A 25373-nucleotide genomic window follows, 5' to 3' on the forward strand; every position below is an offset into this window, starting at 1 on the left:
ACCATAATTTATGTTGAACAGGGACTTGGTTGTGCACATTTCAGGTTGGAAATACATCTCAAGGGTTTATTTATGACATCTTTTGATTTCTGAACTCTTGGTCCTGTCTTTCATCCAGTTGGGGAGAACCACATGTGTTGTCATCCTGGGTCCATTCTACGTGAGCTGATACAGGCATGTAGCTCTCCCCTACTAGTGAAATAAGACCATTTCAGCTTGATTACCACTTTACTTCAGCTGCCTAGTATCAAAAATACATACCTGTCCCTTCAAATGAAGTCGTAGCATTAGAAATCTATTAAACAAGTTCTGTGCCAATGACCTACTGTAATGATGGATCCAGAGCATCTATGAGGCTGCTTCATAGAAGGCTGTATCACTTTCCAGAAATGATTGTGCTTTCCTTCTTGCACTGGGTATCTTGGAAGACATTGGCCTGATTTTCAGAAGTGCTGAGCACCCATAAATCCCTGTGAAGTCAAAGGGAGCTGCAGCTTTTTTTCACCTTTGAAAATCAGGTCACAATCCTTTATGAAAAAAGAAAAGGAGGACTTGTGGCACCTTAGAGACTAACCAATTTATTAGAGCATAAGCTTTCGTGAGCCACAGCTCACTTCCTCAGATGCATATCGTGGAAACTGCAGCAGGCTTTATATATACACAGAGAATATGAAACAATACCTATTCCCACCCCACTGTCCTGCTGGTAATAGCTTATCTAAAGTGATTTCCAGCACAAATCCAGGTTTTCTCACCCTCCACCCCCCCACACAAATTCACTCTCCTGCTGGTGATAGCCCATCCAAAGTGACAACTCTTTACACAATGTGCATGACAATCAAGCTGGGCTATTTCCTGCATAAATCCAGGTTCTCACATCCCCCCCACCCCCATACACACACAAACTCACTCTCCTGCTGGTAATAGCTCATCCAAACTGACCACTCTTCAAGTTAAAATCCAAGTTAAACCAGAACATCTGGGGGGGGGGGGTAGGAAAAAACAAGAGGAAACAGGCTACCTTGCATAATGACTTAGCCACTCCAAGTCTCTATTTAAGCCTAAATTAATAGTATCCAATTTGCAAATGAATTCCAATTCAGCAGTTTCTCGCTGGAGTCTGGATTTGAAGTTTTTTTGTTTTAAGATAGCGACCTTCATGTCTGTGATCGCGTGACCAGAGAGATTGAAGTGGCAGAGGGGCATTGCTGGCACATGATGGCATATATCGATATATGCCATCATGTGCCAGCAATGCCCCTCTGCCATGTACATTGGTCAAACTGGACAGTCTCTACGTAAAAGAATAAATGGACACAAATCAGATGTCAAGAATTATAACATTCATAAACCAGTCGGAGAACACTTCAATCTCTCTGGTCACGCGATCACAGACATGAAGGTCGCTATCTTAAAACAAAAAAACTTCAAATCCAGACTCCAGCGAGAAACTGCTGAATTGGAATTCATTTGCAAATTGGATACTATTAATTTAGGCTTAAATAGAGACTTGGAGTGGCTAAGTCATTATGCAAGGTAGCCTGTTTCCTCTTGTTTTTTCCTACCCCCCCCCCCCAGATGTTCTGGTTTAACTTGGATTTTAACTTGAAGAGTGGTCAGTTTGGATGAGCTATTACCAGCAGGAGAGTGAGTTTGTGTGTGTATGGGGGTGCGGGGGATGTGAGAACCTGGATTTATGCAGGAAATAGCCCAGCTTGATTGTCATGCACATTGTGTAAAGAGTTGTCACTTTGGATGGGCTATCACCAGCAGGAGAGTGAATTTGTGTGGGGGGGTGGAGGGTGAGAAAACCTGGATTTGTGCTGGAAATCACTTTAGATAAGCTATTACCAGCAGGACAGTGGGGTGGGAATAGGTATTGTTTCATATTCTCTGTGTATATATAAAGCCTGCTGCAGTTTCCACGATATGCATCTGAGGAAGTGAGCTGTGGCTCACGAAAGCTTATGCTCTAATAAATTGGTTAGTCTCTAAGGTGCCACAAGTCCTCCTTTTCTTTTTGCGAATACAGACTAACACAGCTGTTACTCTGAAACCAATCCTTTATGAGTAGATCTCATATCTCACATAACTTCTGAAGACCTGAAATGCCATCTGTGTTGGTAATAAAGGAAGAGGGGGATCAGTATTTAGACCAGGTAGGATTTGCTTGCTGAGTTCTGCACAGGAACTTGCTATTCATTTGCAGTGCCAAGCAGGCACAATGAGCTCTGGGTGTTGAGTTTGTGGTACTCATTTCCCATAATTTGCTATAAAGGCATCCATCAATCCAGTGAATAAGAAATTATCTGAAACATATAGACGTGCTTTTTCCTTTCTGTTTTCTCCTTCTTTGTATTGCCATAGTGCCCAAATGATGAAATGTCTGAATCTGGGCAGTCTTCTGCAGCTGCCACTCCAAGCACCACTGGGACAAAGTCCAACACACCAACCTCATCTGTGCCCTCTGCTGCTGTCACACCCTTAAACGAGAGTCTGCAACCCATCAGTGACTACAGTGCCACAGCCAAAAACAATAAGAGGGCACGGGAAAAGCGGAACAGCAGGAACATGGAAGTGCAGGTCACCCAGGAGATGAGGAATGTCAGCATAGGTATGGCAGGTGTTTTCATCTGTATATATTCTTTGCTAGCCAACTTGTTGCATGTCTACTTTGATTTTACAATGCCCATGTATGTCTTTTATTAAATACTGGAAGAGGTCTGGGGGGACTGAAGGAATAACTAGCTTAGTTCAACTGAAAGACAATGCTCTCTGTTTATTAAGGGTACAGTTGGAAGTAGGGGACTAAAGGAGGGTGATATGCTCATTTATGCTTGATGGTAGGACTATGCTTGCTTTTTGGACAGTGGCATGTTTTGTGGAGGAAAAATAAAAGATTCATTGACATGGATCCAATTTCCAAGTGTATTGCAACTGACTTAGAGGAAATTTCTTCTGTAAAGCTCCCAAATGAGTTCCTGACAAAGTGAAACCACAAAACAGTAGAAAAATCTTGCGCTGTAGACTTTGACTGAGGATGCCAGTGTTGAAATCCCATTTTGTAATTATATTAGCAGGCTGCTTGCTACCAGGATCACAGTCCCCTGGCTGGCAGAAGGCAATGTAGTTCCTCAAGAAATACTTACATACTGGGTGCCTAACCAATAAGTCGGTATCTTTTTAGTGATGTAATTTAAGCCAGCATAGTATAATTCTCCGCACTGGGAGACAGACATAGAAGTCTCGGTTCTCTCCACTCTCCATCACTGGCCTGTATGGGTTGGTGGGAGCTTCATCTTTCTTCGTTCATCAAATAATGACTTCAGAACATGCATCATATTAGAAACAGATTAGGTTGCATGTATTTGGTACATTGCTACTTCCACTTCACAATTTCATATAATTAACAGTTAAATCAGATGTATGCATGAGAATTTGTATATTCAAGTTGTTCCTATTTAAAGTGATTCAGTCATGATTTATAACTCTAATTTTTGTTATAGAATAAATTATTGTATGTTTTTATATCTTTTACAATGTTGCAAAATGAGAGGGAGGTTTTTACTGAGAGATTAAAAGGACATTATTTGGTGTTGAATCTTTCTTAAGTGACCGTAACTGTGCCCGAAAAAGATGACCTCATTTAAAACAGTTTTACCTTTAGAATTCTGGAGTTATTTTTAAAGTTTAATATCCAGAAGTACTTCTTTACCCCAGCCCAGTTACCCCACTGGCTGATGGTATTGCCACTGGCATGCTTCCAAGAATCCCCTATTTCTCACACCTGCTCATGATGGTAGATCCCACTTCTATCTTTCCCCAGGAATTTTGGAACACACCTTCCCAGCTGTAGTTTGTGACTCACTAGAAATCCATCTACACTCTAACTTTAACACTTTGCACATGGTACCATAGCAATCTTGAGAGTGCTCCCCATTATCCTTTTTGATACCCAAACAGCTTAAGACCAGTCAGAGAATACAGTCCCTAGAGTGGAACAACTGTTGGCCTTCTATTCTGCTGGATTTGTCTCTTATCTGTGTATTATCTTTTGTAGGAATGGGTAGCAGTGATGAGTGGTCTGATGTTCAGGATATCATAGACTCTACGCCAGAGCTGGACATGTGCCAGGACCCCCGACTGGAGCACACTGGAAACAGGTACTTGCTTTTATCTTTTGTAAGTATGCTATTTACTCTCCTTCATGTAACTTTGAGGACTGAAGAGAGACTCTGGGTTAAAGAGTTTGTGTAATTAATGCTGCATAGAACTATGATACATGTTAATGCGGTGGAGACACTGGTGTATGAGCAATCATTGGATCCTTACTTCCTCTGCCTAGTGCATAATGAAGGATCCCTCAGGCACAAAACTCCCTGTTACCATGGCAAGAACACAAGCTCAAAGTCTGTGTGAGAAATCTCCTCCAGATGATCCACAGTTGGACTGGTTTCAGACAGTACAGTTTGCCATGCTCCAATGAGAGAAGGGAAGGTGGCATGATAAAAGAGAGAAGACAGACTAACGAGGTATGGGGTTTATGGGCTGAAGTGGTGAGACCTCACCTTGTATACTGTGTGCAGTTCTGGTCTCCCATGTTTAAGAAGGATGAATTCAAACTGGAACAGGTACAGAGAAGGGCTACTAGGATGATCCAAGGAATGGAAAACTTGTCTTATGAAAGGAGACTCAAGGAGCTTGGCTTGTTTAGCCTAACTAAAAGAAGGTTGAGGGGAGATATGATTGCTCTCTATAAATATATCAGAGGGATAAATACCGAAGAGGGAGAGGAATTATTTAAGCTCAGTACCAATGTGGACACAAGAACAAATGGATATAAACTGGTCATTGGGAAGTTTAGACTTGAAATTAGACAAAGGTTTCTAACCATCAGAGGAGTGAAGTTTTGGAATAGCCTTCCAAGGGAAGCAGTGGGGGCAAAAGATCTGTCTGACTTTAAGATTAAACTGGATGAGTTTATGGAGGAGATGGTATGATGGGATAACATGATTTTGGTAATTAAATATTCATGGTAAATAGGCCTAATGGCCTGTGATGGGATGTTAGATGGGGTGGGATCTGAGTTACACAGGAAAGAATTTTCTGTAGTATCTGGCTGGTGAATCTTGCCCATATGCTCAGGGTTTAGCTGATCGCCATATTTGGGGTCGGGAAGGAATTTTCCTCCAGGGCAGATTGGAAGAGGCCCTGGAGGTTTTTTGCCTTCCTCTGTAGCATGGGGCACGGGTCACTTGCTGGAGGATTCTCTGCCCCTTGAAGTCTTTAAACCATGATTTGAGGACTTCAGTAGCTCAGACATAGGTGAGAGGTTTTTCGCAGGTGGGTGAAATTCTGTGGCCTGCGTTGTGCAGGAGGTCAGACTAGATGATCATAATGGTCCCTTCTGACCTTAGTATCTATGAATCTATGAAAAGAGAAGAAGCCAATTGTCTAGTAAACAGTCAGTCCTGAATTACATTTCAAAATCCAGATCCTTCTCAGGTTTCATAGAATATGAGGGTTGGAAGGGACCTCAGGAGGTCATCTAGTTCAACCCCCTGCTCAAAGCAGGACCAATCCCCAATTTTTTTCCCCCAGATCCCTAAATGGCCCCCTCAAGGATTGAACTCTCAACCCTGGGTTTAGCAGGCCAATGCTCAAACCACTGAGCTATCCCTCCCCCCACGTATAGGTTTGCCATATATAGGTTGGCACCCGACAATGAGTGACCTTTTTGGTGAAGTCCTCTGTTGCTATGGTTTATGCTTGATTAGAACACCAGCTTCCCCTTAAGTGGGGGGTTGCCTGAAGGCCATTCATTTGGTGCATCAGTGCTGCCAGACATATAATAGCCTAGATGTATGTATGGCAAAGAGAGGCAATAAAGGGCAAGTGTTTTATATGCATATGGTGAGTGGTCTTTATTTGGACAAGCACCGTACAGGGGAGGAGACATGAAGAATTTTGATGATGCAGGAACGAGGAGTGAAGTTTCCTCTTAGGATGGCATGGCCAGAATGTGTGAGAGACATGTGTAATATTCTGAGAACAACAGCAGGAGGAACCACTGTAGCAGAGCCAGTTGTGTGTGTTGTATGCCATGAGAGTGGCTGATGTTCAGACTGATTATTCTTCATCTCATGAATAGAGAAGAATCCCAGGGATGCAGCTACAAGGAGAGAGCCCTTTAATCAAGGAAATCTGTGCACCAAGACGACAGATTGCGGGCGGCCAGCTGGAAACACAAAGTACAATGGGGTTACTGAGCCTTGGACTTGCTGCTTTATCATGCATAATGCTTTCTAAAGTTTCAGTTATTAAATTGGTCAATCCAGAAGTGGTCCTCTTGCTGTTTTTGCTGCCCACTAGTGAGGGTGTCTGTCTTGGAATATGTTGGGCTGCAGCACTGGTATTTATCTCCAATTCTTCAGTGGTATCAGATAGTTGAAGGCTGCTCGTATAGCCATGGCAGTAAAAAAAAAAAAATCCATGTCATAGAATGATAGAAGATTAGGGTTGGAAGAGACCTCAGGAGGTCATCTAGTCCAACCCCCTGCTTAAAGCAGGGCCAACACCAACTAGATCATCCCAGCCAGGGGTTTCTCAAGCCTTAAAAACCTCTAAGGATGGAGATTCCACCACCTTAGAGTAACCCATTCCAGTGCTTCACCACCCTCCTAGTGAAATAGTTTTTCCTAATATCCAACCTAGACCTCCGCCACTGGAACTTGAGACCTTGTTCAGTCATCTGCCACCACTGAGAACAGCCGAGCTCCATCCTCTTTGGAACCCGCTGTGACAGGTCCGGCACCGCAGCGCCCCTTTGTGGCAGGATGGGGTGGAGAGGCCTCGCCACTCTTACGTTGCCACACCCATACTGTAAGGGCGTTCCAATGTGGCCCAATGGCCGGTTTCCCTGTACTCGTCCCTTAGTCAGGGTAGTGGGACCTAACGGCTTGAGTCCATGTGTCACTTTGAGTATCGGGTGGTGTGGCCTGACGGCCAGGGTCCACATAAATCGCTCCCTGCGTTGGAGCGGTGCGGCATAGCAGCCGGAGTCTATACAATCCCCCAGGCAAGCGGGGTGGTGTGGCCTAGTGGCCAGAGTCTAGATAACTTGCCCCACACGTCAGGGCAGTGTGGCCCAACGGCCAGAGTCCATATAATTCCCTCTCAGGCAGGGAAGTGTATCCCAATGGTAGTGTGTGTGGGGGTTAGGGGGACCTGGGCCCACCCTCTCCACCGGGTCCTGACCCCAGGCTCTCCTATTGGCAGGGTTTCCCCTTGCGCTTAGCTCGGCGGGGATCCGCCCGCAACACGCCGAGTGTCAGTGCAGCTTTAACGCTGCCCATCTCTAAAATGTCCCTGGGTCACTTCCTACCCGCAATGTCGTCTTCTCCACTCTGGGGAGGGGGATCCTCTGGTCCGTCCCCTCCTGCCAAGACCTCCGTCTGGGATGTTAGGTGTCTCCCGGCTTGGTTGGTCCCTGGATCCAGGAGCTTTGGCTGTCCCTCCTCAGAAACTCCTTCTCCTCCAGTGGTCAGCCCAGACTGAGCACCTTTGCAGGCTTTTATACCTATTCTCCAGTTGGAGCATGCCCAGCAGGGCTTCCAGGGCGGGGCTTCCTCTGCCAGGAAGGAAGGGTTAACCCCTGCGATACCAGTGCAGGGCCACTGTGCCCCGTCACACCCACCTTCAGGTAGTTGAAGGCTGCTATCAAATCCCCCCTCACTCTTCTCTTCTGCAGACTAAAGAACCCCAGTTCCCTCAACCTCTGCTTGTAATCATGTGTCCCAGCCCCCTAATCATTTTCATTGTCCTCCACTGGACTCTCTCCAATTTGTCCACATCCTTTCTGTAGTGGGGGGCCCAAAACTGGATGCATTACTCCAGATGTGACCTCACCAGTGCCGAATATAGGGGAATAATCACTATCTGCAGGCAATGCTCCTACTAATGCAGCCCAATATGCAGTTAGCCTTCTTGACAACAAGGGCACACTGCTGACTAATATCCAGCTTCTCATCCACTGTAATCCCCAGGTCCTTTTCTGCAGAACTGCCACTTAGCCAGTTGGTCCCCAGCCTGTAGCAGTGCATGGGAATCTTCTGTCCTAAGTGCAGAATTCTGCACTTGTCTGTGTTGAATCTCATCAGATTTCTTTTGGCTCAGTCCTCCAATTTGTCTAGGTCACTCTGGACCCTATCCCTACCCTCCAGCATATCTACCTCTCCCCCCAGTTTATTGTCATCCGCAAACTTGCTGAGGGTGCAATCCATCCCATTATCCAGATCATTAATGAAGATGTTAAACAAAACCGGCCCAGAACTGACCCCTGGGGCCTTCCGCTTGATACTGGCTGCCAACTAGACATCGAGCTGTTGATCACTACCTGTTGAGCCTGATGATCTAGCCAGCTTTCTATCCACCTTATAGTCCATTCATCCAATCCATACTTTTTTAACTTGATGGCAAGAATACTGTGGGAGACCGTATCAAAAGCTTTGCTAAAGTCAAGATATATCATGTCCACCGCTTTTCCCATATCTACAGAGCCAGTTATCTCATCATAGAAGGCAATCAGGTTGGTTAGGCATGACTTACAACTGGCCAGCAGAGTATGCCTCATCTTGTCAGACACAGCTGACCACAGTGCCCCATGGATTCATGACCTCCAGGCTAGATTACTGAAATTTAGTATACCTAGGAGTGAAGCTACACAACCTGAGATAAGTTCCAGTGGTACTGAACATTGTTGTCTGTCTGCTTAGCAGAATGCTGTGAACATACCACCCAGCTGCTCCACTTTCTGCATTGATTCCCAGTACAGTAGAATGCAGTTCAAGGTGTTTATTCCAGTATTCAAACCAGTCCATGGGATTGGCTCTGGTTACCTGAAGGTTGCCTCTTCCTCAATGATCATGACCTCCTAAACCACCTGTTTTCCATTGGAGCCATGAAACAGTCAACAAATAAGAGGAAGCTCATGTGTGCAGGAAAGAGAACTTTCACAGGAATCAGACCAAGAATCTGGAACTTGCTCCCAACTGAGGATAAAAAAGACCTTGCTGTTTCCAATACTAAATGTAAGGTTCATCTCTTTGATTACCTTTTCCTAAATAAATCCTTCATACACTCACACATATATAGCCGTGCATACATGCTCACTAGAAGAACAAATTTCAGAGTAGCAGTCGTGTTAGTCTGATTCCGCAAAAAGAAAAGGAGTACTTGTGGCACCTTAGAGACTAACAAAGAACAAACAAATCCCTACAGGTGGGTAGTGGGTGCCTGCCATGTACCTGAACTGATGGAATTATAGGATTGAATGGGTGGTCTCCAAGATCTACGGTAAAACAAATGAATACTAATCATCAGAGTTAGGAGCTCCAATTAGTAGGAAACATTCTGGTTTTTATATAATCAGTATAAAACAGTATGATTTTTAAAGGAGTTTCACATTAATCTGTTGATCTGAGCTGGGCCTGCTATGCTGATCTATGGGACACTGGTGGTATATCTTTCATATTTGGAACCCTGAACGATACTTATCCTTGATATGAGGCGTAAGGTATATTTATCCCTTACATAGTAAGTCCATGGTCTCAGCCCTATGGTGAATGAATAGAAAGATATCTGTATTTTGATTGCAGTGATCTACTTTGTTCGATAATTCAGGAGAGGAATCTTCTAGCTAAAATATTTCCAAGTAACAAGATTCCTTCTTTTTATTTCCTCCAACAACAGCCCAACACAGGGGATTGTGAACAAAGCTTTCGGCATCAACACAGACTCTCTGTATCATGAACTTTCCACAGCAGGGTCAGAGGTCATTGGGGATGTGGATGAAGGAGCAGATCTGCTAGGTAAAAATATTTATAAAAACCGTGTTCACTCCACTGTAGTTAGGGCTGAGTGACAGCTTTAGAAACAGACAATTTTCTTTCTTCCTTTCAGAATTGTGACTCCTTGTCAATAAAAACAATTTGGGATGGAATTTGGGACAATCTAGGAATGAAATATGTAATAATCATAATAAAACTAACAAAAAGTCATTTTAATAGCTTTGGGATTTGTTTTGTTAGGGCTATGTTTGTCTGTATGCATAAGTTAATTTTTGTGTGTGTGATTCTCTTGCACAAACTCCCTGGAAAAACAATTGTGCTTCCTTATATTTCACCACCCAAAGATAACTTTACAGACACTTGCAACTGAATATGAAGTGACGGGTTTTTTTGAGTGATATAGATTTGAAAACAGACCATTGTTCTGCAAGAAAGTAACCACTTTTCTAATTTTATAAAAACTTCAAAAAATTTTCTCTTTTTATACAGAAATATTATAGCCTATATTGTATGTTTTACTCTGCTGTAGAGAGTGTGAAAAATGACGCAGTACACCTTTTAGAGCAGGGGTGGGCAAACTTTTTGGACCAAGGGCCACATCTGGGTGAGGAAATTGCATGCAGGGCCATGAATTTAGGGCTGGGGCAGGGGGTTGGGGTGCAGGAGGGGTGCGAGGTGCGGCAGGGGGCTCAGGGCAGGGGGTTGGGGTGCAGGAGGGGTGTGCAGTGTGGCGGGGGCTCAGGGCAGGGGGTTGGATGCAGGAGTGGTATGGGGTGTGGCAGGGGGCTCAGGGCAGGGGGTTGGGGTGCAGGAGGGGTGTGAGGTACAGCAGGGGGCTCAGGGCAGGAGGATGGGGTGCAGGAAGGGTGCGGGGTGCAGCTGGGGGGTTCAGGGCAGGGAGTTGGGATGTAGGAGGGGTGTGGGGTGCAGCAGGAGGCTCAGGGCAGGGGGTTGGGGTACAGGAGGGGTTCAGAAGGGAGCTCAGGGTAGGGGTTGGGGTGCAGGAGGGGTGTGGGCTCTGGCCCGGCAGAGGCGTGCATGGGGCCAGGGCATGCTCCCTGCCTGGGCAGAGGGCTCTGCACGCTTTCCTCGCCTGTGGGTACCTTCCCCAAAGCTCTCATTGGCCGAGGTTCCCCATTCCCAGCCAATGGGAGCTGTGGAGGGCAGTGCCTGCAGGCGAGGGCGGCGCGTATAGTCCTCTGTCGTTCCCCTCCCGCCCCAGAATGTGGTGCTGGCTGCTTCTGGGAGCAGTGTGGGGCCCGCAGTGCCATGGGGGTGGCAATCCCGCAGCTGGATCCGGCCCGCGGGCCATAGTTTGCCTACCCCTGTGTTAGGGCAATCTTGGAAGGGGCTTATTATGTCCTGAAGCCTGGGCACATCACCTGAGGTTCCTGACCAGGACTTTGGAACAGCCAAAGAAGGGAATCTATCCCAGGTTGTAGACTGAGCCCAGTGCCTCCTGGGGTAGAACTTTGGGTGTCTAGGCCCCAGTTCATGAGAGCACTTAAGCACATGATTAAGTCCCATAGAAGTTAATACAGTGCAGATATGATAGACAAAGCCTATAGTTATGTACATCATTCTCAAATCTCAATGTCTTGATTTAAGGAGTTCTCCAGTAACTTGAGACATAAGAGGGCTCTTAGAGAATGCCTTATGTGTTCTGAGTATAAGCAAGAGAGGTATTTGAAAGCATTAAGTGTGTAGGGTGAATATATTTTCTTTCTGGTTGTCTCTTGAGCTTGCTGAAATGACAAAGGCTCATGGCCTATCTCATCATTAGTTCTGAAAATACAGCATTCACCAAAGTACTTTGGATGTAGATTCAGTTAAGCCAGTTCGTGATCTTGTTGCAAAATTGCAATGGACCATCTCTGCAAAAAATAAAAAGATATTTAAATCACCTTTGACAAGAACAGACTATGAGCCTTGTATCTGAACCCTCTAAGGCCTCAAGGGTGTGTTGCTGCATAGGTGATGGTTTATAGCCTATGTATTGCAGTACCTTTGCAGCATTTAGAACAGCTGCATTGTGCAGCAGCAGCAGATCACAAAAATGCTGGCCAGTGCCTGAGTCCTAAGGCATTTATTGTTTAGATTCTGATGCAGGACTGATGAAGAATTTTGGAGGAGAGCCCAGTTGAAAACAACTCATTGTTACTGCGGCTCTTGGCTTGTATATTATGGGAGGTGGTACCTTGGCAGACATTTATTATAATTATGTTTACCAGCTCTTATGGAAGAATATGTCTGATCAAGGGTGAAGCATGAGTAGTACTTTGAGTGCTTGCTCATATTAATTCCAATTAGGTGTGTGCACGCTGCGTGCATGGCTGTCGGAAAGCTTTTCCCTAGCAGCATCCGTCGGGTCGGCCATGGAGCCCCCTAGAGTGGTGCCTGCATGGCGTTCAATATATACCCCTGCCGACCCGGCGCTCCCTCAGTTCCTTCTTACCACCCGTGACGGTCATTGGAACTGTGGCATCTTGCTCTGCAAGTTCTCCACATTTCCCTAGCTCTATAGATAGTTGTTGTTGTTAGCTTGGTTTGTAGTTCTTGGTTTTGGTTTTAGTTCATGTTAGTCGGGTTGGAGGGTTACCCTCCACCCTGACTTTTCTTCTCGGGGCTCCATGCCCAAGTGCCTGGGATTCAAGCCCTGCGAGTCCTGCTCTAAGCCCATGCCAATGGGTGAACCCCATGACTCTTGCCTAAAGTGTCTGGGGGAGGCTCATCAATCTGAAAAGTGCAGGATCTGCAAAGGGTTTCGTCCTCGGACTAAAAAGGAGCGGGACTTTCACTTGAAGCAGTTCCTTATGGAGGCAGCATTTAGTCTCCGGCCTCCTTCGGTGTGGCAGGACCTGGCAACGAGCTCTTCGGTAGTGGAGGTGGCACCGCGGTTGGACTCTGACTGAGACCTGCGGCACCGCTGCTCCCCGGCACTGCAGTCAGTGACATCGGCTCGGCACCGCTCCCACTCCCTGGGACAGAAGTGGCACCGGAAGCTGGAGAAGGGTAGCTCTCCTGCACAGAGACCTGCTTCCCTGGAGCCAGTCACTGGGGCACATCCTGGAGGGGAGCGCCCGGGAGCAAAGGCCATAGCCCCAGCACCGTCGATTCTGGCCACACGGGGGGAACCACTGAGTCCGGTGCCACTGGACTCCCCAACCTGCAGCGTGGTGGAAGTCCAGCTGCCTTCTACCCTGGACACCTTTGCGGCGGTGAGGGACCTTGTCGCCATGACAGCATTGTGGTCTCCTCTGCTCCACGCCAAGGCCCCAGTGCCCCTGCGGACGGCACTGTCTCGGGGCAAGCAGGCTTTGATCCACCGATGGGCTCCATTGGCACCTGTGGTTGAGCTTCAGCACTGTTCCCGTTCTCGGCACCATTCCCGTTCCCGACACCGGTTGTACTTGCACCGGTCATACTCGCGGCACTGCTTGAGCTCGCGTCGGTGCTCCTGATTGTGCCCCTGGTCGCCGTCATGGAGCAGATCCTGGACCCAGCGCCGGTCCTGGTGCCGTTTGTCATCTTGGCCTAGCTCCAGGCAATGGCGCCGATCCATGTCCCAGTACCACTTCAGGTCTTGGCATCACTCCCTAGGTTCACGGCACCACTCCATGCAGAACTGGAATTAATTTGCAAACTGGACACCATCAAATTAGACCTGAATAAAGACTGGGAGTGGATGGGTCACTGCAAAAACTAATTTCCCTCTGCTGATACTCACACCTTCTTGTCAACTGTTTGAAGTGGGCCACCTTGATTGCATTGGCCTCGTTAGCACTACAAAAGTTATTTTCCCTCTCTTGGTATTCACCCCTTCTTGTCAACTGTTGAGAATAGGCCACTTTCACCTTAATTGAATTAGCTCATTAGCACTGACCCCCTACTTGGTAAGGCAACTCCCATCGTTTCATGTGCTGTGTATTTATATCTGCCTACTGTATTTTCCACTCCATGCATCTGATGAAGTGGGTTTTAGCCTATGAAAGCTTATGCCAAAATAAATTTGTTAGTCTCTAAGGTGCCACAAGGACTCCTCATTGTTTTTACTTTTTCTATGGAAAGGTTTGTCCTTCCTAGAGATCAACCAGGAGAATGAACCTGTCACCAAGGAAGAATTTCGAAGACCTCCAGGATCACTCTGAAAGCTTCTGATTTTTCATCTTACATACCCAAGTTGTTACACCAAGAAACATATTAAAGCATGCCCTCACCAGCTGTCTTACTGAGGATCATAGAATAGGATTTTTCAGTAACCAGTTTTTTTGTGATTCTGCCCTAGACAATTTTCTGGTTCTGATTAGAACAACAGAACTCCATACAATCATCAGGAGGCCTCTGTGGCTCATCGCTGGAGGATGGATACTGCTTACAGTCTCAAAGCTGTGGTAATGACGCTGGCCATCTAGGTGGGGAGGCTTTTATGGATTCCCTTACAAGCCTGGGAAATGGGATGAAGTGAGGCCTGTCTGTTTCCTGGAAATGATGTTACTCTATTTAGGCCTTTTGTTGGGTTCTGGTCACCTAATCTAAGGGAAGTTTTGAGTTGGATGATATGACACACACATTGCTAGGATGGGGTGAGGGAAAGGAGGCAGGTAGAAGATTTTAGATGTTATACTTTTATATTTAATCCATCATAAGTTTTAGATGGCTCTGACTATAAATACTTTCTCAAACTCACAGACAAAAAGACTAATTTAGTTTACTGTTTCTTCTGCCCTCACACACTCAAAGTTCTAAAGATCTTTGATAAAGCTGCAGTTTAGCCAAGAAGAAGCTAGGGCTTGATTGTAGTAAATCTGTCCATTTTTCTGCTCTTATCTGACAAGTTGTTATCTCTGGGGCACTTATTTTTCCTTCAGCCCGACTACAGCCTGAAGAATCACAGAGAAAATGCACGATGTAGACATGGATCAAACAGTGGAGAGAGAGCTCAACAGGATCCAGAAATTAAGAAGCATTCTTTCTATTTTTGGACTGGATTCTGAATTCTCACTGTGTAAATCAATGGAAGCCAGTGGAGTTATTTCAGACAATCACCAGTCAAGCCTTGATTCTCATATATGGAGACCCAAAAATGGGTGCAAAGTCTTCCAAATGTATTTTTTCCCAGGTGGATTGAGATTCTTAATATCTGAGAAATGTCATTTGTGAAGCCTTTAAAACAACAGATGTCTACAGAAGTTATTTTTGTACAATCCTCAAGAAGCATGTCTATCTCCTGGTTGGAGGGATTTCAGTCTGCCTTTCTGGATGTTTGCAAAGCTAGCTTTGGACTATCATCTCTTGGCACTCTTTTTTGCAGTTTTGGGGAGAATGGTCTAAATTCATTGGTTAAATCCAGATTTCTCATTGCTTAGTTATAGCTTCATATACATTTGTTCATGTAAGGATGTAGTTCAGAGAGTGGTGTGGAATATAAACAATTATTTACTAGTAATAATTGTTAATTGAATTCCCCTCTTTCCAACTACAACCCTATGAACATTCTTCCTCATTTAATCCTACATGTTCATTTTTTACTCCTATAATCTCACTGTATTTACTGTAGGTACAGTATGTGTGTCTCTCTCTCACACACACACAAACACCTTTCCTGTTTTCACTGCCCATAAAAATCTGGAAGTGAAGGGTGAGGGGCAAAATGAATGCTGGTTATGGGCTATGGGAGGGTCCTTCTTTTCACTGCTAGGTGACCTGGCAGTGTTTACTTTGGTGACCTTGCTTTTCATAAAAGGGGTTTTGTGATGAAGAGAGAGATTCAGCTAATATACTAGTGGTAAGTTATATGTTATTTCATCACAGAAGTTGAAGCCAAATAACAAAGCCAGTCCCAGTGTTGGGGTAAAAAGACTGTTTTAAATACTAATGGCTGTCTTTGCAGGTTAAGGCATCCTTTGACTACATCATTGGTACGATGAGATATGGTTGGGAAAGACAAATATATCATTCACTTAGGTGAGGAGGAGGAGTGGGCGGGATGTGTGAACTAGCCTTTGGCCAGCAGTTTTAAATAGAACATATCATAGGAAAACAAAGGTTCATCTAGCATAGGAAGACACAGCCTCATCAGATTCTTGTCTGCAAAACTGACAACCAAGGCATGTGGTTCCAGGTTCATTGTGGATTATCTTCCCTTGATTTTTTTTTTTTATGTTCTGTATGTAGAGTCATGCCATCTGCAGTCATGGCAGGTCCTGTCCTTACTATTTCATGCGTTTTGACATTGAAATGGCTGAATCATTGTTAATTTTTTTAACAAAATTTTGATTTTGTTGGTTTCAGTCACTGATTGATCCTTTTTTCACTTCCTTTTCTCCCCTGTCTTTCTGTGCTTCGCTGGACATGGCCCTTAGGGGAGTTCTCAGGTGTGTATCTCTCCTCTGTTCAGTTTCCTTGTTTTTCCTTATCCTTGTTGAGTTTAGATTGAATGATGTGGTATACACATGATACTCCCCTGCTGCTGTCCAATCACAGTTGGCTTTGCAGCCTTTGTTCTGCCTTTTTCTGATTTGGTTGGCTTGGACTGATAGGTCCTGATATAATAGAACATCTCTGCTTTATGCTCACATGCCTGCTATGTCTTGATAAGCTTTTTTTTTTTTTTTTGGGCTGGGGGGTGGCTTTCTGTAGAATCACTCCATTCTCTTAATAAGACCATGGGAACACCCTACTATGTCTTTCCCTCTAGTCTGGGGTGGAAAGTTCCTCTTTGTCAGGGCAGGAGCTGTACCCCAAATCCAATCCAGGTGGGCACAGAAATCTAGCTTAGGCTCTTCTCCTTACTCTAAATGAATGAAGATTGAGATGGACTTGAAAGTGGCAGAACTTCTGCTCTTTGTTGAAGCCTTGTCCTCCTGGCTAAACATTTTGCAGATGCTGTCTCTGTACCTGCCTATTACGCTGTTTTTGTAAAGGAAACTCACTGCCTTAGGGCCACATTCTGCCATCAGAAGAAGTCCCTGGGAGCCCTACACTTGGAGAATTCGCTCCTTCTCTTACAGTGCACTTAGGGCCTGATCCAGTTCCCAAGTTGGATTGGGCCTTTACTGCCTATCCAAGGCAGTCGATGTGCAGACACAAATGTCTTTAGAGGCAGCACAGACATGCTGAGTGACTTCATGTCCCATCGACTCCCTGGGAGTTGAGAAAGCCAGTGCCTCTCAGGGTTGGGCCTGCAGAACACTGAGAGAGCTTTGCCAAGGAAAGGGAAAGCAGCATGCATCTTCCTTTCTTTTGGTCTGGATTTTCTTTATCATTCTCCCATGAAAGACTAAAGCCTAAGATATTTCCCTGGGAAAAACCTCACTGAAGTGAGTGGGCATGTGGAATGTTCCTGTGTAAGGAAATGGGCTTGACCCTATGTATAGAGAGGAAGGGCACCCTGGATATAAACTATGATTTCCCCCCATTTTAATTTCCCTCTCCTGCTGTCTTTCCCTTGTCCTGTCCATGCTGTCTGGTTAGTTGCCTTTGTTGTTGGGGTGGGAGGCCCAAAGATGCCTCATAACTCAGGGCAAACGATTAAGATGGAAATGGAAATCCTGTGAAGCATATTCTGATATCTCAGGCTTTAAATCCCTGGTAGGCCAAGCTCTAGTGAGCAGGTTATAGACTTGCCCCTACTGAGCATCACAATGTACACCATGCACACGTACATGAGTATGTATCACACACATCATAGTATGTACCATGCACACATACTCATACAGACTGATGAGCTGTTCTATTTGCTGTTTACAGTTTGGTACTTAATGGCTGCTTTTTTCTCTTCCTTTCTTCCTCCCCTTTGTCCCCATCTCTTTCTGTTTCCCCTTCTCGTATGGGATGGCTCTCATAGTGCGGGATGATTTCTTTGGTAAGGCAAAGGCCATTTTTAAAATATGTTTTTTCTTAACTCCTTTTGTCCACCCAACATCTCTTCATGCTTCTTGAGTTCTCTTGGTTTTGTTTTTTGTGGTGGTGGTGTCATCTCTTAGACACAGGAGACAATAACTCAGTTTCTGTGGATTTGGGCTTCTCTTTTGTTTCTGGATGTAGTTGATTATCCACTTTGATGCTTCAGACTGTGACTGTCTGTCTGGATATGGAAGATCTATAGTATGGGATGACTATAAAATCTCTCTCTCTTCCTAGGTTTTTCCTCACTTCGATTGTATGCAGGGGAACATGAAAAGATCTCCTTTTAATCCCAGACCAGAGTTCTCTTCATATAGATAGGATTGTCCCTCTGCTAACTTCTCAGAGCTTCCCCACTCTGTGCACTAAGATCAGGTTGTTTTGGAATACCATTCTGCTGCTCTGGGGAAAACTGTGTCCTGTCCTCTATTTCCATAAATAGCCCTCTGTACCATTCCTGGGGTAAGGTGTCCTGTAGTTTCCACTGTGCCACACAGGCAGCTTTGGGGAAGATATCTGTGGCTTGGGCAGTGTGGAGCTTCTAGTTCTGGGGTGATTGGCTCATCCTCTCCATCACAGCTCCTTTCTGTACTGGAGATGCACCAGTACCCAATAAGTAGCAAAGAAATCAAAATGCAGAAAGGACTAATCCAAAGAAGGTCCTACACATGAACTCCCATTACCCATTCCTCCCTTCTGCTTCTGGAACATCATTATGCCATTTCTGAAAATGCTACTAGATATCCATTTAATTTAGTTTATTGCTAAAAGCCAGTAGGAGGGGGTGGAAATGTCACTTTTAGGGATGTAAGTAGGGTTTAAAAATAGTAACTGTTTGACCTATTAAAATTCTATCAGTTAAACAGTTAGCCATTAAGGAGTTCTGCCCCACCGCGCCCAGGACTCTGCTGCCGGCTGGGGCACAAGGCTTTGCTGCCTCCTTGGGCCCGGGCACAGGGCAGCAGGGGAGTTTAATCATTAACTGAAATCAATAAGACTGATGCTTATCGGTTAACTGGTTAACCTTTTACATCCCTAGTCACTTTATAACCAGAGTCCCATGCCCATAATCGCTGAGCTTCACGGATAGCTCCATACCACATATGTGATCATCTATAGGAGGAAAGAAAGGGGGAATTGCTCATTCCTCTTCCCCCACAACACAAATACATTTTTAGTAGGTTAACACCCAGACTGGAGTGTTTGTCTCCCACTTCTGAGGTGTTTGTAGTGTCTCACCCCCAGCAACCTGAGAACACGTAGCCTGAAACATCAAAGTGATTCATTTCCTGTCTATTCAGTATTTTTTAAATTTTACTTTTTAAAATGCTGCTTCTTCTCCATCCTTGCTGGGAATTTGCTTTTGCCATCATGAACCCATCCCATCTAATTGTGGGAAGAGGATCTGTGTGTTGAAGTGTTTTTTCTCTAACATCCATTTACTTCAAGTGTGAGTCGTTTATTATTTTCCTGTATAAGTGAATTAAATAACACCTTGAATAATTTCTCTTGAAAAATATCTATATCTGAAGGAATTTTTGTACAGCAAGGTAATATAATGGAGAACTTGAACGCAAGCCATGGCAGTTGTGTGAGCTCTTTGTACTTCATCATCTGTAGTGAGAGAATGCTATCCAAGCATCAGTGTCATGCCATGAGGGGAGGAGGGTTGTCTCTATGCTTCTATCCCCTAGAATTGTGTTTAGCCCCCATTGGGGAGGGAGCTGTCTCTATAGCTGTAACCCCAAGAGTCCCTTCCAGCAGGAAACTGTCCTGGATGGGTCAGTCCCCTTTCAGCGTCACTTAAAAGTATTGAACTCAGCCTTCAGTCTTAGGCTCAGATCTTTAAAACTGTGCACGCAAAAGTGCAACCTCCTAGCCCTGTGTGCGAGCTGCATTTGTGCCATAGCAGCACACCTTTTACAATTTGGGCCTGCAGTGTTGTGGCTCTGAATTAATCTTAATATCTTTAGAGATGCTTAAATAAAAATAAAGAAACAAGGGGGCACCCTATGTAAAACCCTGCTACGATTGCAGTAGTGGGAAGAGGATGGTGCCATGGAGCCTTCATGAGCATGGAGCTGTCTACAAGAACTCTGAAAATAAGTATATTTAAGGACTGGGAGTTTGGCTTCTATTCTAATAAAAGCAAAAATCTCGTGTCACCCAGTGATGGGTTGTAAGTTGGACAACACTCTGCATTGCTATAAATCTGTGGACACTAAGAACCCCTGAACTCCTAGCTTCCCTCCATAGCAGTCGCTATAAGGAACGGTTGTAGTATGTCAGGGTTGGAGTGGGAGTCTTAGACCCAGCTTCTCCTAACCAGCTTTAGTGCAACCATCTTCTTGGCCCACCCCCTCAAGGAAGGTGAGTGGTTAAAAAAAAAAAAGAGTATCCTTTACAGAAAAGACACATGGACACTTTTGCTGCTGTTACGTATTATTTCAGCAGGAGGCACTCTGCAGCAGGACACACAGCTGTAAGGCTGCCTAACAAAAGCTATTTCTCCTTCTAAGCATCAGTCAGTTAGCCCAGAATAAGGCTCTGTGTTTCTGGAGGTGCAGATCAAAACTTCCGGGCCTCTTTTTTCAGGAATGGGCAAAGAAGTGGGGAATCTGCTGTTGGAGAACTCACAACTTCTGGAGACCAAGTAAGAAACCTTTGCATGTTCTGAACTGCTTATCTGTTTTTATACGCTTCCTGTCATCTTGGAATAGATCTGCGTCAGAACTCCTGCCTCATTGAGACATGTTGGCATCTGGTTTGGCAACCTTTCTTTGATGGTGTTGGCTCCTTGGAGTTCCTCTTCCTCAAGCCATGTTTGAGGGGCTTTCCTATGCATATTTCTTTGTACAGTCACTTGACTGAACATTCCACACACATGCTTGTAGGGCCTGACCCCTCTTGAAGTCAATGGCAGGCTTTTCATTAACTTCATTGGCAGCTGGAGCAGTCCAGAATGGGCACTGTTAGGAAACTATCATGTTCTGAACTCTTCACTGCAATGTTTGCCTTCTGCAAAACATAATTGCGACTCACAAATGTCTTAGAATTCTTTGAATATATCAGCAAAATGGTGGATTAAAGAGAACCAGTTGAAATAATTTATTTAGACTTCAAAAAGCCTGTGGACAAGGTCCTGCACAACAGGCTACTAAAAAAGTTAAGTTGTCATGGGGTAAGAGGCAAAGTATTGTCATGGATCAAAAACTGGCTAGAAGACAGGAAACTAATAGTAGGATATTATCATGGCAAAAAGTTAACACCTGGATGACTCAGGGTTCCATACTACATTCTTTGTTGTTTAGTATATTTATATGTGATCTGGAAATGGGGATGAGTAGTGAGATAGCAAATTTTGCAGATGTTTAGGTTAGTCAGACCAGAGAGGACTGTGAGGAATTTCAGAGACACCTGAACAAGCTAGGTGAATAGGCAATATGATGACAAACAAATTCAATGTTGATAAATGCAAAGTAACGTGCATTGGAGGGAAAAAATTAAGTTATTCACATACTTGTCAGAGTTGTAAATTAATTGTATCAACACAAGAAGGGGACTTGGCCATCATTATAGACTGGTCAATGAAAACTTCTGTTCAGTGTGCAGCTGTCGTCAGAAAAAGCTAACCAAATGTTAGAATGAATAAGAAATGGGCCGTAGAATAATACAGAAAAAAATATAATGCCATTACATAAGTTGGTGGGACATCCTTTTATAGAATACCTGTGTGCTGTACTGGTCGTCCCATCTCAAAATTAATATTATAGGAGGAGACAAATAAGAGGGGACATGATAAAAATATATAGAGCCATGAATGGCATCAAGAAGGTAGATTAGAAACTTCTGTTCTTTCTGTCTCATAACACCAGAACAAAGACAGTCAAAGAAACTGAAAGGAGAGAAATTCAGAGCCAATAAAAGGAAATACTTTTTTAAACAACAAACAATTAGACTGTGGAACTCACTGCCACATTAAATGGTTGAGGCTAAAAATGTAACAATATTCAAAAAATGGATCCGATGGCTATCAAGAATATCCACAGCTATTGTAATGAATGATAACAAAAAAATTGTAGAAAGGATATTAAACCTCATGTTGTGGAGCTTAAGCCAAACTTTATTAGTGACCAAGATGTGACCTAACGTGGGGGGCAGATTACACCATGTCTGCCTTTTGTGGTGTGCTCACTTGTTCCCCTGAAGCACCTGGTGCTAGCCAATCGAGACAGGATTTCAGACTAGATAGTCTGATGCAGTCTGGCAATTCCTGTGTTCCTATCTACTCCCTCCCACCACCCCAGCATTTTTCTTTGAGTTCCCACTACACTGAATGCTTTTGTGGCATGTGTGATTTTTTTGTTCTCAGCTGCCTGTAGGAGGCAGTTTCTGTTCTCAGTGCGTCTCTCTTTACTGTTCCTTTCCCTGCCTTAAAGAAATGCTTTGAATGTTGTGAAGAATGATTTGATTGCTAAGGTGGACCAGCTATCTGGGGAGCAGGAGGTGCTGAAGGGAGAGCTTGAAGCAACAAAGCAGGCCAAAGCCAAGATGGAGAACAGAGTCAAGGAACTGGAGGAGGAGCTTAAAAGGTGAGTGCTGCACCCACTGCCCCAAACAGCTTCCTAATATTTGATTGGTGGAAAGAAAGGCCACAAAAAAACCCTAGCTAATTCATACACCTCTGCTGTCAGCTTAATTCTTTTCCCTCATGGAATTTATTATTGGAATTCAAGGGCACCTCCTGGCTTAAATATGCAAATTTATTTTCTTGCTTTTTAAGTAAAAAAATATTTATATTGATTTTTTTTTTAAATTGCATGAGAACTTTGTTAGATTTTAACATTTCTCAGCAGTGATAACAACCCATTGTTCCAGGGCTTGGACACAACTGTCACATGCCCTTATGTTGTGCCAGCACCTTTTTGAAGCTACTGTCTTGTTCTCCAGAATCTCAGCTTTCACTGTCAAAGAATCTCTAGCTGTTATGGTTCAGAAGAAAACTTCAGAAATGTGGCCAGAATGTAACCATAGCAGAGATGTCTATGTGAGAATGCCAAGAGCCTGGAACAATAGCTCTCAGAAGGCTGAACTGCCCCATTCATTTCATTAGAGGGTTATCTCAGATGCTGAGTAATGATATTTAAATGTCAATATTGTTTACTATTTACTCCCTCCTGCTCAGAGTGAGATGGAGAGTCATGGATCTGCACAGTTGACTCTAAGTGACATCTCATTTTGGTGCCATAAGTGGGTGGCATTTGGGAGATACCACCATTTATTCTTTTCCCCCAATCAAGTGGGAGCCAACCCCCAGGAACCTAGCAGAGCCTATCATCATAATTTTCAGAGTAGCAGCCGTGTTAGTCTGTATCTGTAAAAAGAAAAAGAGTACTTGTGGCATCTTAGAGACTAACAAATTTATTAGAGCATAAGCTTTCGTAAGCTACAGCTCACTTCATCGGATGCATACAGTGGAAAATATAGTGGGGAGATTTTATATACACAGAGAACCTGAAACAATGGGTGTTACCATACAGACTGTAACAAGAGTGATCAAGAAAGGTGAGCTATTACCAGCAGGAGAGAGGTGGGGAGGGGGAACCTTTTGTAGTGATAATCAAGGTGGGCCATTTCCAGCACTTTACAAGAACAGTAGGAGGGGAAATATTCTGCTGCTCTCCTTTCTTCCCTGTGTCAGGATCCTGAACTCGACCATCTCATGGTCACTGCCTCCCAAGTTCCCATCCACTTTTGCTTCCCCTACTAATTCTTCCTGGTTAGTGAGCATCAGGTCAAGAAGAGCTCTGCCCCTAGTTGGTTCCTCCAGCACTTGCACCAGGAAATTGTCCCCTACACTTTCCAAAATTTTCCTGGATTGTTTGTGCACCACTGTATTGCTCTCCCAGCAGATATCAGGGTGATTGAAGCCTCCCATAAGAACCAGGGCCTGCGATCTAGTAACTTCCATTAGTTGCCGGAAGAAAGCCTTGTCCACCTCATCCCCCTGGTCCAGTGGTCTGTAGCAGACTCCCACCACGACAGCACCCTTGTTGCTCACGCTTCTAACCTTAATCCAGAGACACTCAGGTTTTTCTGCAGTTCCATACCGGAGCTCTGAGCAGTCGTACTGCTCTCTAACATCCAGTGCAACTCCCCCCCCTTTTCTGCCCTGCCTGTCCTTCCTGAACAGTTTATATCCATCCATGACAGTACTCCAGTCATGTGAGTTATCCCACCAAGTCTCTGTTATTCCAATCACATCATAATTCCTTGACTGTGCCAGGACTTCCAGTTCTCCCTGCTTGTTTCCCATTTGTGTACAGGCACTTGAGATAACTGACTTATCGTCCTCCTTTCTTAGTATGAGGCAGGAACCCTCCCTTTCGTGCTCTCCTGTTCCTGCTTCCTCCTGGTATCCCACTTACCTCAGGGCTTTGGTCTCCTTCCCCTGATGAACCTAGTTTAAAGGCCTCCTCACTAGATTAGCCAGCCTGCTTGCGAAGATGCCCTTCCCTCTCTTCGTTAGGTGGAGCCCGTCTCTGCCTAGCACTCCTCCTTCTTGGAACACCATCCCATGGTCAAAGAATCCAAAGCCTTCTCTCCGACACCACCTGCATAGCCATTCAATGACTTCCACGATTCGACGGTCTCTACCCAGGCCTTTTCCTTCCACGTGGAGGATGGATGAGAACACCACTTGCGCCTCAAACTCCTTTATCCTTCTTCCCAGAGCCACGTAGTCTGCAGTGGTCCGCTCAAGGTCATTCTCGGCAGTATCATGGGTGCCCACGCGGAGAAGCAGGAAGGGGTAGCGATCCGAGGGCTTGATAAGTCTCGGCAGTCTCTCCGTCACATCGTGAATCCTAGCTCCTGGCAAGCACCAGACTTCTCGGTTTTCCCAGTCGGGGCGGCAGATAGATGACTCAGCCCCCGTGAGGAGAGAGTCCCCAACCACCACCACCCGCCACCTCCTCTTGGGAGTGGTGGTCGTAGAACCCCCATCCCTAGGACTGTGCATTTCATGCCTTCCAATCCACGGAGTCTCCTTCTGTTCCCTTCCCTCAGATGTTTCATCTAGTCCACTCTCCGCATTAGTACCTGTGGAGAGAACACGGAAACGGTTGCTTACCTGTATCTGCGTTGCTGGTACATGGACGCTCCCTTTTCTTCTTCTGGAGGTCACATGCTGCCAAATTTCTTCACCGTCCTCCTTTCCCCCCTGCGCAGCCTGCTCTGAATCTTCGGAACGTTGTGCCCGTAGAAGCATATCCTGACATCTGTCCAGGAAATCTTCAGTTTCTCTTATGCAACGCAGGGTCGATACTTGTTTCTCCAGACCTTGAACCTTCTCTTCCAATATAGAGACTAGCTTGCACTTTGTACAGACAAAGTCGCTTCTGTCCTGTGGAAGAAAAACAAACATGGCACATCCACTGCAGGTCACAACAGCTGAACACTCCCCATCCATATTACCTTCCTTCTACGAGCTTCCTTAGGAGCTGTAGTAGCTAGTCAGAGAAGCCGGCAACATGTAAGCCTCAGTGGGCTCTCCCCAGGCAGTCTCCCTCTGTTAGCCTCTCTGCTGTTCGCAGCTGACTGGCTTTTTATAACAGTCAG

General features: G+C 45.0%; 1 protein-coding gene across 32 annotated transcripts in view; it reads left to right on the top strand.

Annotated features, from left to right (window-relative positions):
- Positions 1-25373, top strand: part of MAPK8IP3 (mitogen-activated protein kinase 8 interacting protein 3) — a 155169-nt gene that overhangs the window by 75990 nt on the left and 53806 nt on the right. For 22 of the 32 annotated variants that reach the window (XM_073362979.2, XM_073362987.2, XM_073362974.2 and 19 more), the window contains 7 exons: positions 2368-2614; positions 4061-4163; positions 9751-9869; positions 16211-16222; positions 17695-17712; positions 20349-20406; positions 22193-22345. In XM_073362979.2, coding sequence (XP_073219080.1) covers positions 2368-2614; positions 4061-4163; positions 9751-9869; positions 16211-16222; positions 17695-17712; positions 20349-20406; positions 22193-22345 — 710 coding nt within the window. The remainder of the gene's footprint in view (positions 1-2367; positions 2615-4060; positions 4164-9750; positions 9870-16210; positions 16223-17694; positions 17713-20348; positions 20407-22192; positions 22346-25373) is intronic. The other 10 variants (XM_073362978.2, XM_073362988.2, XM_073362997.2 and 7 more) reach the window with 2 other exon arrangements.

Source organism: Lepidochelys kempii, chromosome 10 (genome assembly GCF_965140285.1).
Source record: "Lepidochelys kempii isolate rLepKem1 chromosome 10, rLepKem1.hap1, whole genome shotgun sequence".
Taxonomy (NCBI): Eukaryota; Metazoa; Chordata; order Testudines; family Cheloniidae; genus Lepidochelys; species Lepidochelys kempii.